Source organism: Ranitomeya imitator, chromosome 2, assembly GCF_032444005.1.
Source record: "Ranitomeya imitator isolate aRanImi1 chromosome 2, aRanImi1.pri, whole genome shotgun sequence".
In the NCBI taxonomy this organism is placed as follows: domain Eukaryota; kingdom Metazoa; phylum Chordata; class Amphibia; order Anura; family Dendrobatidae; genus Ranitomeya; species Ranitomeya imitator.
The window spans coordinates 584,540,249-584,555,841 of NC_091283.1; the positions used below are offsets into that span (position 1 = coordinate 584,540,249).

Consider the following 15,593-nt stretch of genomic DNA (forward strand, 5'->3'; position numbering starts at 1 on the left):
GGCTTCCAAAGCTTTCCACACTTTATGATAGCCCACATACCCCTACATACAGTTTGATGGCCCCACACAATGCCCCCATACAAGTAGCCATTGATACAAAAACAATAAAAATAAAATAGAAATGCACCATTTAAAGATGGATCATGCTGGATTTTGACATTCACCAGTATTTATGTTGGGGAGCACTGAAGAAGTAGATTGGCTATGCTCACCTCTTACTTTTGCTACTTGTGCCAATATCCAGGCTTATGTCAGCCAAATGAATGCTTTGCAGGAACTGTACTTCAGAGGTTTTAGAGGGGCTGCAGTAGCTGTGGATGGGCAAAGCCCACAAGTTTAAAGACTACATCTCTTGCTTTGAGCAGTTTTCTTGGCCCGCATCCTTTAAGTAATTCTCTAACGTTGCCATTTCTGAATTTATACAGCACTTCTGACAATTTTCTTCGCTTCCAGGCTCCACTGATCTCTTATAAAGGAAGCAAAGATTGCTGTATGAAATATTCATTGAAAATATGTCAATTTTCAGATTATGGAAATGTTATGCAATTGGACAAAAAAGAGAGGCCGATCGAAAGAATTTTTATTAAAGGAAAATGAACGTGTTACAGTACATGTATAACATTTTGAAAAAAGAAATTGGCCGAAGCATTTAATGAAAATGTTTTAATTTTACCTATTTGCCAATAAAGTTCACCATCAATATATTGCATCTGAAATTAAAGAGTGAATTTAGATTCAATTTTTAAATTGCAAATAAAAAAATATTTAGAATTAACGATTTTATTTCTTGAACCACCACTACTTTTCAATGACTTCTAGTGGGTTGGACCTAAAGGTCTCAAATCTGTGGCTGAAGTGCGTATTTGACGAATCCTTCTTTTTTTCACATAGCACAGGACTTCAGGCTTTGCAGACATTCACTGAAATTAAGATTAGGTCCTAAAAACAGATAACAAGTGATAAGAAGATATTACTTTTTTCGTATGGATGGAGGATGAGGATGAGGAAAAAGCCAATATGCTAAATGACTTTTTTTCATCAGTATTTACAAAAGAAAATCCCATGGCAGGCAATATGATCAGTGATAACAAAAATTCCACACTAAATGTCACCTGCGTAACCTAGTAGGAAGTACGGTGGCATCTAAAAATCACTAAAATTGACAAATCTCCGGGCCCGGATGGGATACACCCCCGAGTATTGCAGGAATTAAGTACAGTCATTGATAGACCATTATTTTTAATCTTTAAAGACTCCATAATAACAGGGTCTGTGCCACAGGACTGGCGTATAGCAAATGTGGTGCCAATAATCAAAAAGGGGACAAAAACTGAACTCGGTAATTATAGGCCAGTAAGCTTAACCTCTACTGTGGGTAAAATCCTGGAGGGCATTCTAAGGGATGCTATACTGGAGTATCTGAAGAGGAATAACCTCATGACCCAGTATCAGCACGGGTTTACTAGGGAACGGTCCTGTCAGACTAATCTGATCAGCTTCTATGAAGAAGTAAGTTCCAGACTGGACCAAGGGAACCCAGTGGATGTAGTGTATATGGACTTTTCAAAAGCTTTTGATACGGTGCCACACAAAAGGTTGATACATAAAATGAGAATAATGGGGATAGGGGAAAATATGTGTAAGTGGGTTAAGAGCTGGCTCAGGGATAGGAAACAAAGGGTGGTGATTAATGGAGCACACTCGGACTGGGTAGAGGTTAGCAGTGGGGTACCACAGGGGTCAGTATTGGGCCCTCTTCTTTTTAACATATTTATTAATGACCTTGTAGGGGGCATTCAGAGTAGAATTTCAATGGCAAATGGGCTTTAATGGGGATAAATGTAAGCTCATGCACTTGGGTAGAAGTAATAAGATGTATAACTATGTGCTTAATTCTAAAACTCTGGGCAAAACCATCAATAAAAAAGACCTGGGTGTATGGGTGGATGACAAACTCATATTCAGTGGCCAGTGTCAGGCAGCTGCTACTAAGGGAAATAAAATAATGGGATGCATTAAAAGAGGCATAGATGCTCATGAGGAGAACATAATTTTATCTTTATACAAGTCACTTGTTCGACCACACTTAGGTTACTGTGCACAGTTCTGGTCTCCGGTGTATAAGAAAGACATAGCTGAACTATGCAGAGAAGAGCGACCAAGGTTATTAGAGGACTGGGGGGTCTTCAATACCAAGATAGGTTATTACACTTGGGGCTATTTAGTTTGGAAAAACGAAGACTAAGGGGTGATCTTATTTTAATGTATAAATATATGAGGGGACAGTACAAAGACCTTTCTGATGATCTTTTTAATCATAGACCTGAGACAGGGACAAGGGGGCATCCTCTACGTCTGGAGGAAAGAAGGTTTCAGCATAATAACAGACGCAGATTCTTTACTGTAAGAGCAGTGAGACTATGGAACTCTCTGCCGTATGATGTTGTAATGAGTGATTCGTTACTTAAATTTAAGAGGGGACTGGATACCTTTCTGGAAAAGTATAATGTTACAGGTTATATATACTAGATTCCTTGATAGGGCGTTGATCCAGAGAATTAGTCTGATTGCCATATGTGGAGTCGGGAAGGAATTTTTTTCCCCAATGTGGAGCTTACTCTTTGCCACATGTTTTTTTTTTTTGCCTTCCTCTGGATCAACATGTTAGGGCATTTTAGGTTAGGCTATGGGTTGAACTAGATGGACTTAAAGTCTTCCTTCAAGCTTAATAACTATGTATCAATGAATAATTATTTAGCTCAGTTCTTAATAATGGAACACTGCAGACAGAATTGAAAGATTGTGTTTTATTTAGAGAAGTACCCATTAGGCAGAGCATGTGTAAGGACATGGGAATGTTGCACGCATTCCCCCTTGAAAAACATGTGAATTAATATAGTGTGTAATGTGAATAGTGATATGCGTTGATGATATTCGTATTTGTAATGATTTGCATTGCTAATGATGAAGCTGTATTCTGCCCAGCAACAGGTAGCTGACATGGACAGTTAAAGTTAATATTTGGAACTAGCCCAGAATGTGGGGACCTAAGCTGAAGGGAAAGAGACAGCTTCCTGTCAGTTAGTTAGTTAGAAAGGGTCCAGTATGCATAGACAAAGGACCTAAGGTCCAATATGAACAGTGTCACATGACATAAGTGTCCCTACCGAGAGAGAAGAGACAGAGGGCGATATCCTAGCAGAAAAGAGAAAGTGAAGTCACTGAAGGAACAGGGAAATCAATCAGAAACTGGTCCCGGGGCAGGACGCCTAGCAGTATAGTCCAGAGATTATACCTCACAGAGGTAACAGGCCCAATTGGTACTGTAGTGTTGGCATCCCTGCATGCTTCCTCCCACTCCCTGCAGGGATGCCAACTTACCGCCACTGCCCTGCACTCCATCCTTTTCCTCCTGCTGCTGCCCCGGGCACTGTGCTAATGGGGCTCGGTCACACCCTCTTAAAGGGACAGGGCATTCCATCTTAAAGTGTTCTCAGCCAATGACTGGGAGACATTTATTATTTAAGGCACCTCCGCCTGATGGGAGGTGCCTGAGCAATGTGTAAAGTTACTCTTCTGCACGCTTGTTAGTTGTCAGGTCCCCAGAACCCGCCGGTCCATTTACGCGTACTGTACCTGTCTGCCTGTACTTGCCTTGTGTCCCTGCATTCCAGAACAAATTCAGTTCCTGGAATATTATGGACCTTTTTATTTAGTGCTCATCTTTAAGGTCTTTACAAAAGGGCTGTGGCTTACAGTGTAATTATGTGAGCCACACTCTATTGGTACAGCCTAAAGACACATCAACAGAGAGTCCTGTGAGCAATGCCCCCCTTGATAAATACCATAAAAATTTGCACAAAATTAAAAGGCTCATATCTCGACAACTGTATGACGGATGTTATAAAAACAGAAAAAAAATACTGACGGGATCATAGGAAATAAAATCTTGCAACTTATAAACCTAATAATATGTCTTCTTTAAAGGTATCTACTACAGCATTCGTCAGTGATGATTGTTAGATTATATTACCTTATATATTTCAATTTGACCTTTGGCCAAATTGATATCCAGGTTCTGCAAGACGTTAGGAATGGGAATTGGTTGAAGTATACCTGCAATGAAAAGAACATCTACATTTATATGCATATTTCTTGAAGAGTTTTGTAAAATTTTATTAAATGTGTCCATGTTGACATCACCAGTTTGCCTGCTTTGTTCTTGTACAGAACATATTTGGGGTCATCATTATCTAGTCCAGTAGAAATGCGGGAGGTCTGGATTGTGCAGCAGTGATACTAATCAAAAAGTAACAACTTACCATTTATAGTGGGGGTGTACAGTGTGGTGATCATAGAATTTATAAACTCATTTAAGTCTTGCACCTGGATAAAACATATAAAGTAACATTAGAGTTGTTAAATATGCATATTCAACCATATATAACTAAAAAGTACTTTTTGCATTTCATACATCAATCTTCTATATGTTGTATAGGAAATTGTACGATGTTGCTAAAATCATAAAAATCAAAATACCTTTCTTTAACAATACATGCAAAAAATGGTAATTCGGGATGACAAACATACCATATACACTCTTTTTAAGGATAGCAAATATCACAGGCAAAACAATGTATATATTAATTGATTTATACAGTGCTGCTCACCATTATTGGCACCCCTTCATTTTTTCATAGACTGCACAATATCTTCAGAAATAAATGGAAATGTACCAAAGTTATATCCTCAGGATTTTCTAATTAGTGGTCCAAAGTACTACAACAATATAACATTGTTTTTCAACTTACATGTTACAGTTTCAAAAAAGAAACAGACTAAACAACATGTGCATCAATAAAGCCACCCCTAATTAATACTTGGTTGCACACCCTTTGGCATTGATGACAGTCCCCACACGTTTCTTGTAGCCATCTATATGCTTCTTGCACTTCTCAGCTGGTATTTTCTCCCACTCTTCCTTTGCAGTTGGTTCAAGCTCTTGAATGCCCACCCCTAAGATTTTCAATGGGATTGAGGTCAGGACTCATTGCTGGCCATTTTAAAACAGTCCATTTTTTCTTTTCAACCATTCATGTGTACCTTTGGATGTGTGTTTTGGGTCATTGTCTTGCTGGAGGACACACAATCTTCAACTCAAGTTTTCTTACACCGCACATTTTGTTCTAAAATCTCTTGATAATCCTCTGATTTCATGATTCCGGTGATACGGTCAAGACCTAGAGTACCAGAGGTAGGAAAGCGACCCTACAACATTATTGATCCTCCACCATGCTTAAGTGTTGGTAGGGTGTTCTTTTCCTTATAAGCTTCATTACTCCTTCTGTAAACAAACTGTTGCTTTGCCAAAAAACTGTATTTTTGTTTCATCTGTCCACAGAACATTTTCCCAGAAGGATTGAGGTTTGTCAAGGTATTCTATGGCAAAGATCAGTTATTCCTTTTTATGTCTGTTCTTCAGCAATGGTTTCTTCTTGGCCTTCGCCGATAAAGCTCTGTTTCGTTTAGTGTGCAGGCGTTTGGTACTTGTTGAAACCAAGACCCCTGACTGTTCAAGGTTGTCCTTCAGGTCTTTGGATGTTTGATGTGGATCTTTTTCCACCATTTGCACCAACCTTTGAAGACATCTCTTGTCAATTTTCCTCTTTCCCCCACGTCCAGGGAGGTTTTTGATGGTTACATGTTTGGCAAACTTCTTATTAACATTGCGCACTGTTGAAACTGGGATACTAAGGTCTTTGGAGCTGGCCTTATACCCTTTAGAAGTCTTGTGCTTGCTAATAATAGCAGTTCAGATCTCCTAGGACAGCTCCTTTTGTCTTCACCATTGTGACAAAGGAACAGAGCATACCATGTGACTTTTTTAAACACTGAAGTCCTCATTCATTGGCTAATTCATGTCACATGGTCACCGACAATTACAGGTGATTCTCTTTTGTGATTTACCACAGGCGAGTCAAAATGTGTTTGCATACTAATTTAATGTAAAAGGTGCCAATACCGGTGACAAAGCAAGCTTTAGGTTTTCCTATTTTTCCCTCCCATTGTTTTTTGTTTTAAATTATTGTTTATCCTTTGCTCTTTTGTATTTAACACGAGTGCTCTATACAAAAAAACTGTTTCACTTAATTCATTTTATTCAGGAGATATTCCACAGTATGTACTTACAATTCATGGGTGCCAATAACGATGAGCAGGACTATATATGTGCTTTTTTGGAGGATCTCTAAGCAAATTCAAAGCAGATGTTGTCTGTGGCCATATTTCAACCCATGTGGCATATGAGGAAAATAATGCTTTTACTCATCTCCATAAATGCAAAGCTAGATAGCAAGTTAGTTAAATCAATGTCTTGGCAGGTAAAGCATTTTCTGGGATAGACACCCCTTCTTCAGACCGAGCTATATATTTATAATGCTTTGCTTATATAGTGCATTCTTTTTCTGCAGCGCTTTAATCCCTTTCCGACAATGGGCATCCATTTACATCGATGTCGAACTCCTTCCCTTTGATGTGGGCTGTTTTGAACAGCTGACATGTGCCCGCAATAGCTGCGGGTGGAATTGTGATCCACCTGCAGCTATTAACCCATTAAATGTCACTGTCAAAAGCTGAGAGTGGCATTTAACAAGTGCTTCTGGCAATCGCACATGAAATATGCTCACTGTCACGTGATCGCGGGTCACCAGTCTTTTGGCATGACAAGAGGAGGTCTCCTGGAGACCCCTATGGTTGTCAGTGGCGGCTTGATATGAGCAAGTGAGTAAATCTGCTATATAGAGGCAATCTGATCATTGCCTCTATGTAGCAGGCCGATTGGGTTGTAGCAGCTTCTAGTTTCCCATGGAGACTATTGAAGCATGCTAAAAGTAAAAAGAAAATGTTTTAAAAATATAAAAAATATATAAAAGATCAAACAACCCCCCTTTCGCCTCATTCAAAATAAAGCAATAAAAATAAAATCAAACATACACATATTTGGTAACCTGATCGCTAAACGTCGCAGCAGGAAAAAAGTCAAAATGCCCAAATTACTTTTTTTGGTTGCAGCGACAATGCATTAACCCCTTCATGACCCAGGCTATTTTGACCTTAAAGACCTTGCCGTTTTTTGCAATTCTGACCAGTGTCCCTTTATGAGGTAATAACTCAGGAACGCTTCAACGGATCCTAGCGGTTCTGAGATTGTTTTTTCGTGACATATTGGGCTTCATGTTAGTGGTAAATTTAGGCCGATAATTTTTGCGTTTATTTCTAAAAAAATCGGAATTTTGGCGAAAATTTTGAAAATTTCGCAATTTTCAAATTTTTAATTTTTATTCTGTAAAACCAGAAAGATATGTGACACAAAATAGTTAATAAATAACATTTCCCACATGTCTACTTTACATCAGCACAATTTTGAAACCAAAATTTTTTTTTGCTAGGAAGTTATAAGGGTTAAAATTTGACCAACGATTTCTCATTTTTACAACAAAATTTACAACACCATTTTTTTTAGGGACCACCTCACATTTGAAGTCACTTTGAGGGGTCTATATGAGAGAAAATACCCAAAAGTGACACCATTCTAAAAACTGCACCCCTCAAGGTACTCAAAACCACATTCAAGTAGTTTATTAACCCTTCAGGTGTTTCACAGCAGCAGAAGCAACATGGAAGGAAAAAATGAACATTTAACTTTTTAGTCACAAAAATGATCTTTTAGCAACATTTTTTTTATTTTCCCAAGGTTAAAAGGAGAAACTCAACCCCAAAAGTTGTTGTCCAATTTGTCCTGAGTACGCTGAAACCTCATATGTGGGGGGGAACCACTGTTTGGGCGCACGGCAGGGCTCAGAAGGGAAGGAGCGCCATTTGATTTTTTGAATGAAAAACTAGCTCCCATCTTTAGCGGACACCATGTCGCATTTGGAGAGCCCCTGTGTGCCTAAACATTGGAGCTCCCCCACATGTGACCCCATTTTGGAAACTAGACCACCCAAGGAACTTATCTAGATGCATATTGAGCACTTTGAACCCCCAGGTGCTTCACAAATTGATCCATAAATATGAAAAAGTACTTTTTTTTCACAAAAATTTTATTTTAGCCTCAATTTTTTCCATTTTCACATGGGCATCAGGCTAAAATGGATGCTAAAATTTGTTGGGCAATTTCTCCTGAGTGCACTGATATCTCACATGTGGGGGTAAACCACTGTTTGGGCGCACGGCAAGGCTCGGAAGGGAAGGAGCGCCATTTGACTTTTTGAATGAAAAATTAGCTCCAATCTTTAGCGGACACCATGTCGTGTTTGGAGAGCCCCTGTGTGCCTAAACATTGGAGCTCCCCCACATGTGACCCCATTTTGGAAACTAGACCACCCAAGGAACTTATCTAGATGCATATTGAGCACTTTGAACCCCCAGGTGCTTCACAAATTGATCCATAAGTATGAAAAAGTACTTTTTTTTCACAAAAATTTTATTTTAGCCTCAATTTTTTCCATTTTCACATGGGCATCAGGCTAAAATGGATGCTAAAATTTGTTGGGCAATTTCTCCTGAGTGCACTGATATCTCACATGTGGGGGTAAACCACTGTTTGGGCGCACGGCAAGGCTCGGAAGGGAAGGAGCGCCATTTGACTTTTTGAATGAAAAATTAGCTCCAATCTTTAGCGGACACCATGTCGTGTTTGGAGAGCCCCTGTGTGCCTAAACATTGGAGCTCCCCCACATGTGACCCCATTTTGGAAACTAGACCACCCAAGGAACTTATCTAGATGCATATTGAGCACTTTGAACCCCCAGGTGCTTCACAAATTGATCCATAAGTATGAAAAAGTACTTTTTTTTCACAAAAATTTTATTTTAGCCTCAATTTTTTCCATTTTTACATGGGCATCAGGCTAAAATGGATGCTAAAATTTGTTGGGCAATTTCTCCTGAGTGCACTGATATCTCACATGTGGGGGTAAACCACTGTTTGGGCGCACGGCAAGGCTCGGAAGGGAAGGAGCGCCATTTGACTTTTTGAATGGAAAATTAGCTCCAATCTTTAGCGGACACCATGTCGCGTTTGGAGAGCCCCTGTGTGCCTAAACATTGGAGCTCCCCCACATGTGACCCCATTTTGGAAACTAGACCACCCAAGGAACTTATCTAGATGCATATTGAGCACTTTGAACCCTCAGGTGCTTCACAAATTGATCCATAAATATGAAAAAGTACTTTTTTTCACAAAAATTTTATTTTAGCCTCAATTTTTTCTATTTTCACATGGGCATCAGGCTAAAATGGATGCTAAAATTTGTTGGCCAATTTCTTCTGAGTACACTGATATCTCACATGTGGGGGTAAACCACTGTTTGGGCGCACGGCAAGGCTCGGAAGGGAAGTAGCGCCATTTGACTTTTTGAATGAAAAATTAGCTCCAATCTTTAGCGGACACCATGTCGCGTTTGGAGAGCCCCTATGTGCCTAAACATTGGAGCTCCCCCACATGTGACCCCATTTTGGAAACTAGACCACCCAAGGAACTTATCTAGATGCATATTGAGCACTTTGAACCCCCAGGTGCTTCACAAATTGATCCATAAGTATGAAAAAGTACTTTTTTTTCACAAAAATTTTATTTTAGCCTCAATTTTTTTCCATTTTCACATGGGCATCAGGCTAAAATGGATGCTAAAATTTGTTGGGCAATTTCTCCTGAGTACACTGATATCTCACATGTGGGGGTAAACCACTGTTTGGGCGCACGGCAAGGCTCGGAAGGGAAGGAGCGCCATTTGACTTTTTGAATGGAAAATTAGCTCCAATCTTTAGCGGACACCATGTCGCGTTTGGAGAGCCCCTGTGTGCCTAAACATTGGAGCTCCCCCACATGTGACCCCATTTTGGAAACTAGACCACCCAAGGAACTTATCTAGATGCATATTGAGCACTTTGAACCCTCAGGTGCTTCACAAATTGATCCATAAATATGAAAAAGTACTTTTTTTTCACAAAAATTTTATTTTAGCCTCAATTTTTTCCATTTTCACATGGGCATCAGGCTAAAATGGATGCTAAAATTTGTTGGGCAATTTCTCCTGAGTACACTGATATCTCACATGTGGGGGTAAACCACTGTTTGGGTGCACGGCAAGGCTCGGAAGGGAAGGAGCGCCATTTGACTTTTTGAATGGAAAATTAGCTCCATTCATTAGCGGACACCATGTTGCGTATGGAAGGTACGTAGTGTATGTCAGGTTGTTGTGTGTGGTGTAGTATTCACCACACACACACACCAACCTGACGTACTCTATACCAAACTACACACCAACCTGACGTACACAACGCCATACACACCAACCTGACACACTACGTCAGGTTGGAGTGTGTGGTGTAGTGTACGTCAGGTTGGGGTGTGGTGTAGTGTACGTCAGGTTGGTGTGTGTGGTGTAGTGTACATCATACACACACACCAACCTGACGTACACTATACCACACCACACAACAATCTGACGTACACTACTCCATACACACCAACCTGACACACTACGTCAGGTTGGAGTGTGTGGTGTAGTGTACGTCAGGTTGGGGTGTGGTGTAGTTTATGTCAGGTTGGTGTGTGTGGTGTAGTGTACACCATACACACACACCAATCTGACGTACACTATACACCACACACCAACCTGACGTACACTACGCCATACACACCAACCTGACACTACGTCAGGTTGGAGTGTGTGGTGTAGTGTACGTCAGGTTGGGGTGTGGTGTAGTTTGTCAGTTTGGTGTGTGTGGTGTAGTGTACACCATACACACACACACACCAATCTGACGTAAACTATACACCGCACACCAACCTGACGTACACTACGCCATACACACCAACCTGACACTACGTCAGGTTGGAGTGTGTGGTGTAGTGTACGTCAGGTTGGGGTGTGGTGTAGTGTACGTCAGGTTGGGGTGTGTGGAGTAGTGTACACCATATACACACACACCAACCTGACGTACACTATACCACACCACACACCAACCTCATGTACACTACGCCATACACACCAACCTGACACACTACGTCAGGTTGGAGTGTGTGGTGTAGTGTACGTCAGGTTGGGGTGTGGTGTAGTGTACGTCAGGTTGGGGTGTGTGGAGTAGTGTACACCATATACACACACACCAACCTGACGTACACTATACCACACCACACACCAACCTCATGTACACTACGCCATACACACCAACCTGACACACTACGTCAGGTTGGAGTGTGTGGTGTAGTGTACGTCAGGTTGGGGTGTGGTGTAGTGTACGTCAGGTTGGGGTGTGTGGTGTAGTGTACATCATACACACACACCAACCTGACGTACACTATACCACACCACACACCAATCTGACGTACACTACTCCATACACACCAACCTGACACACTACGTCAGGTTGGAGTGTGTGGTGTAGAGTACGTCAGGTTGGGGTGTGGTGTAGTGTACGTCAGGTTGGGGTGTGTGTGTGGTGTTGTGTATATCAGCCTGGTGTGGGTGAGTTCTGTAGGGGAATGTCAGGATGTGTTTAGTCCACGGACGCGTGATGAATTCTGAAGCATTCATTCAAACACAGTCCAGGTTTGTCGGGACACGTTTCACATTGGAAACGAGTTTCCCTTCGAATCCCCCTTTTATAGCACACCCGGCACCTTTTTTTTGCTCTCCCCTCACAAGGAAAATGTTGCCCTGGTACCATACGGGAGACTTGAGTTCCAGGGGTGCTGGGGCCCGCTCCTTCCTCGCTTCCAAACATTAGGGCCTTTATCACCGCCTCCTGGAACTGAAGGAAGGTGTTGTTGGTCTGGCCTGCACATCGTGATAGCACGTATGCGTTATACAGTGCCATTTGCACGATGTGCACAGCCAGTTTTTTATACCACACCTTCGTCTTCCGCATGGCACTATAGGGCTGGAGGACTTGATCAGAAAGATCAACTCCCCCCATGTGTTTGTTGTACCCCAGGGCACAGTCCGGTTTGTGGACCTGTGCTGGGGTACCTCGAACAGTGCTGGCCGTGGTGCCGGGACCATGGATTGTGGTCAAGAAAAAGACGTCCCTTTTGTCTTTGAACTTGACCGCAAGCATGTTGCCTCTACATTGGGCCCGGCTCTCACCCTTTGGGAGAACCTGCTCAATTAGTGACAAAGGGAGACCCCTCTTGTTTCTGCGCACGGTACCGCAAGCGACGGTAGCTCTGGCAGAGAGGGATTGAAAGAGTGGGATGCTTGTATAAAAGTTATCAACGTACAGATGGTAACCTTTATCAAGCAGTGGGTGGACCAAATCCCACACTATTTTCCCACTCACCCCCAGAGCAGGTGGACAATCTGGGGGCTGGATACTGCTGTCCTTTCCTTGATAAACTCTAAAGCTGAGAGTGTACCCTGAGGTACTCTCGCAGATCTTATAGAGTTTTATCCCGTACCTTGCCCTTTTGCTGGGCAGGTACTGACGGAACTGAAGCCTCCCTTTGAAGTGGATGAGGGATTCATCCACACAAATTTCCCTTTGGGGAATGTACACTTCAGCAAACTTGTTGCTGAAGTGTTCGATGACCGGCCGAATTTTGAACAGTCTATCAAAATTCGGGTCATCGCGAGGAAGGATGTCCGTGTTGTCCCTAAAGTGGAGAAATTTATGAATCGCCTCAAAACGTTTGCGTATCATAACCATGCCATATAATGGAGTTTGATATAAAATATCAGTACTCCAGTATTGGCGAATTTCTGGTTTCTTCACAATTCCCATGTGAAGGACCAGTCCCCAATATTTCATCATTTCTACAGAGTCAACGGGACTCCAAGTAGTAAATGATGAACTTGGGTTTTCGGCAAAAAATTGCAGGGCGTACAAATTTGTTTGCTCCACCATGAGACTGACGATTGACTCCGAGAAAAAGACTTTGAAAAAGTCTATTTCCCGGAGGTTGGCAGTCTCAAATTGGATTCCTGATTGGGGAATGAAATCAGGAATCCGTGGAGCAAAATTTTCAGGGACAGGGGTCCAGACGGGGGCACTAGTGCTAGGTTGGGCGTCACTAGCACTAGGTTGGGGGTCACTTACACTTGGCTCCGACTCTCCTCCCCTGGGCTCCGGCTCTCCTCCCCTGGGCTCCGGACGATTTCTCGACCTGCGACATCTTGGGGGTGGCGAGTCGGTGTCACTAGAGGAGGAAGAGTGGGAGGAATACAGAAAAGTGGGGTCCTCTCCCTCACTATCAGCTTCGGAGGCAAGAAAGGAATATGCCTCCTCAGCTGTGTACAGCCTTTGTGACTGGGATGACTGGGATGAGCGGGACATTGTGTGTGTGGTGTGTGTAAAAAGCTAAACTTTATTATAGTGTGCGTGTGTGTATGTGCGAGTGTTTGGTGAAACTTTCTACTGCAGGAGGGGGCTGCCAGGCGCGGGGGCGGCTGCCAGGCGCGGGGGCGGCTGCCAGGAGCGGGGGCGGCTGCCAGGAGCGGGGGCGGCTGCCAGGAGCGGGGGCGGCTGCCAGGAGCGGAGGCGGATGTCAGGAGCGGAGGCGGATGTCAGGAGCGGAGGCGGATGTCAGGAGCTGAGGCGGATGTCAGGGGTGGCTGTCAGGGGCGGGGGCGGCTGTCAGGGGCGGAGGCGGATGTCAGGAGCGGGGGCGGATGTCAGGAGCGGGGGCGGATGTCAGGAGCGGGGGCAGATGTCAGGAGCGGGGGCGGATGTCTGGAGCGGAGGCGGATGTCTGGAGCGGAGGCGGATGTCAGGAGCGGGGGCGGATGTCTGGAGCGGAGGCGGATGTCTGGAGCGGGGGCGGATGTCAGGAGCGGGGGCGGATGTCAGGAGCGGGGGCGGATGTCTGGAGCGGAGGCGGATGTCAGGAGCGGGGGTGGCAGAGGCGATGCAGTAGCAGATGGAATCAGCAGCAGCAGGGGTGATCGGGGGACGGGGGGTGATCAGGGGGATGGGGGGTGATCAGGGGGACGGGGGGTGATCAGGGGGACGGGGGTGATCAGGGAGGCAGGGGGTGATCAGGGGGGCAGTGGGTGATCACTGGGGACAGGAGGGGGCTGTCAGGCGCAGGGGGGCAGAGGCGATGCAGTAGCAGCAGTAGATGGAATCGGCGGCAGCAGCAGGGGATGATCTGGGGGACGGGGGTGATCAGGGGGGCAGAGGGTGATCAGGAGGGCAGAGGGTGATCAGGGGGGCAGAGGGTGATCACCGGGGGACAGGAGGGGGCTGTCAGGCGCGGGGGGCAGAGGCGATGCGACAGCAGCAGATGGAATCGGCAGCAGCAGCAGGGGGGTGATCAGGGTGGCGATCAGGGGGGCAGGGGGTGATCAGGGGGGCAGGGGGTGATCAGGGGGGCAGGGGGTGATCAGGGGGGCAGGAGGTGATCAGGGGGGCAGGGGGTGATCACCGAGGGGCAGGGGGAGGCTGTCAGGCACGGGGGGCTGAGGCAATGCAGCAGGAGCAGATGAAATCTGCTGCAGCAGCAGGGGGGCGATCAGGGGGGCAGGGGGTGATCAGGGGGGCAAGGGGGGGGAGGGGGTGATCAGGGGGTGATCAGGGGGGCAGGGGTGATCAGGGGGGCAGGGGGTGCTCAAGTGGGCAGGGGGTGATCACCAGGGGGCAGGCGGGGGCTGTCAGGAGCTGGGAGAGCTGAGGTGATAGAGTTGGCAGCAGCAGCAGGGGGGGGGGGGGTGAAAAGGGGGGCAGGGGGTAAGATCGGGGGGGAGGGTGATCAGGGGGGCAGAGCGCAGAGGTGGATGGCAGAGAGGGGAGTACCTGGCGGCGGCGGCGGCGGCAGGAGCACAGGCAGCGGCGGCAGGAGCAGCGGCAGAGGCGGCAGGAGCCGCGGCAGAGCAGCAGCAGCGGCGGCGATCGGCGGCGATCGGGGGCAAGTATAAACGCAGGGTCCTCGTTCTCCAGCTTCCAGCAACGGGATGAGTCTGGAGAACGAGGACAGACATATTTTACTCCGCCCCTACAGATCTGATTGGAGAGCTAGCGTCACATGGACGCTAGCTCCAATCAGAGCTGAAGGGGGTGAAATAAAGGTCACCCGGAGCGATCGTACACCCGGGGGGGCAAAGCCACCCCCCCTGGGGTGAAGTACAGGTCCCCCTGCACCTGCGGGTACGGTGACATTTAAATGACCCCGGTCACCGGACCCGCAGGGAAGCATTCCCGCCATGACGCCACGTAGGCGTCACAGGTCGGATTGGCACCGACTTTCATGACGCCTACGTGGCGTCAAAGGTCGGGAAGGGGTTAAAATACAATAACAGGCGATTAAAAGATCGTATCTGCACCAAAGTGGTATCATTAAAAACGTCAGCTTGGCACACAAAAAATAAGCCCTCACTCCCCGAGATCACGAAAAATGGAGATGCTACAGGTATAGGAAAATGGCGCAATTTTTTTATTTTTTTATAACAAAGTTTGGAATTTTTTTTCACCACTTAGATAAAAAAGAACCTAACATGTTTGGTGTCTATGAACTCGTAATGACCTGGAGAATCATAATGGCAGGTCAGTTTTAGAATTGAGTGAACCTAGTAAAAAAAGCCAAGCAAAAAA

General features: G+C 45.1%; 1 protein-coding gene across 2 annotated transcripts in view; it reads right to left on the bottom strand.

Moving 5' to 3' along the window:
* Window positions 1–563: 563 nt before the first annotated feature.
* The window catches only part of LOC138665091 (BPI fold-containing family B member 6-like), a 52,328-nt gene continuing 37,298 nt past the window's right edge, over window positions 564–15,593 (bottom strand). For both annotated transcript variants that reach the window (XM_069752265.1, XM_069752266.1), the window contains 3 exons: window positions 4,323–4,386; window positions 4,034–4,116; window positions 564–939 (listed from right to left, as the gene is read on the bottom strand). In XM_069752265.1, the coding sequence (XP_069608366.1) occupies window positions 901–939; window positions 4,034–4,116; window positions 4,323–4,386 (186 nt within the window). In that variant the 3' untranslated portion in view covers window positions 564–900. The remainder of the gene's footprint in view (window positions 940–4,033; window positions 4,117–4,322; window positions 4,387–15,593) is intronic.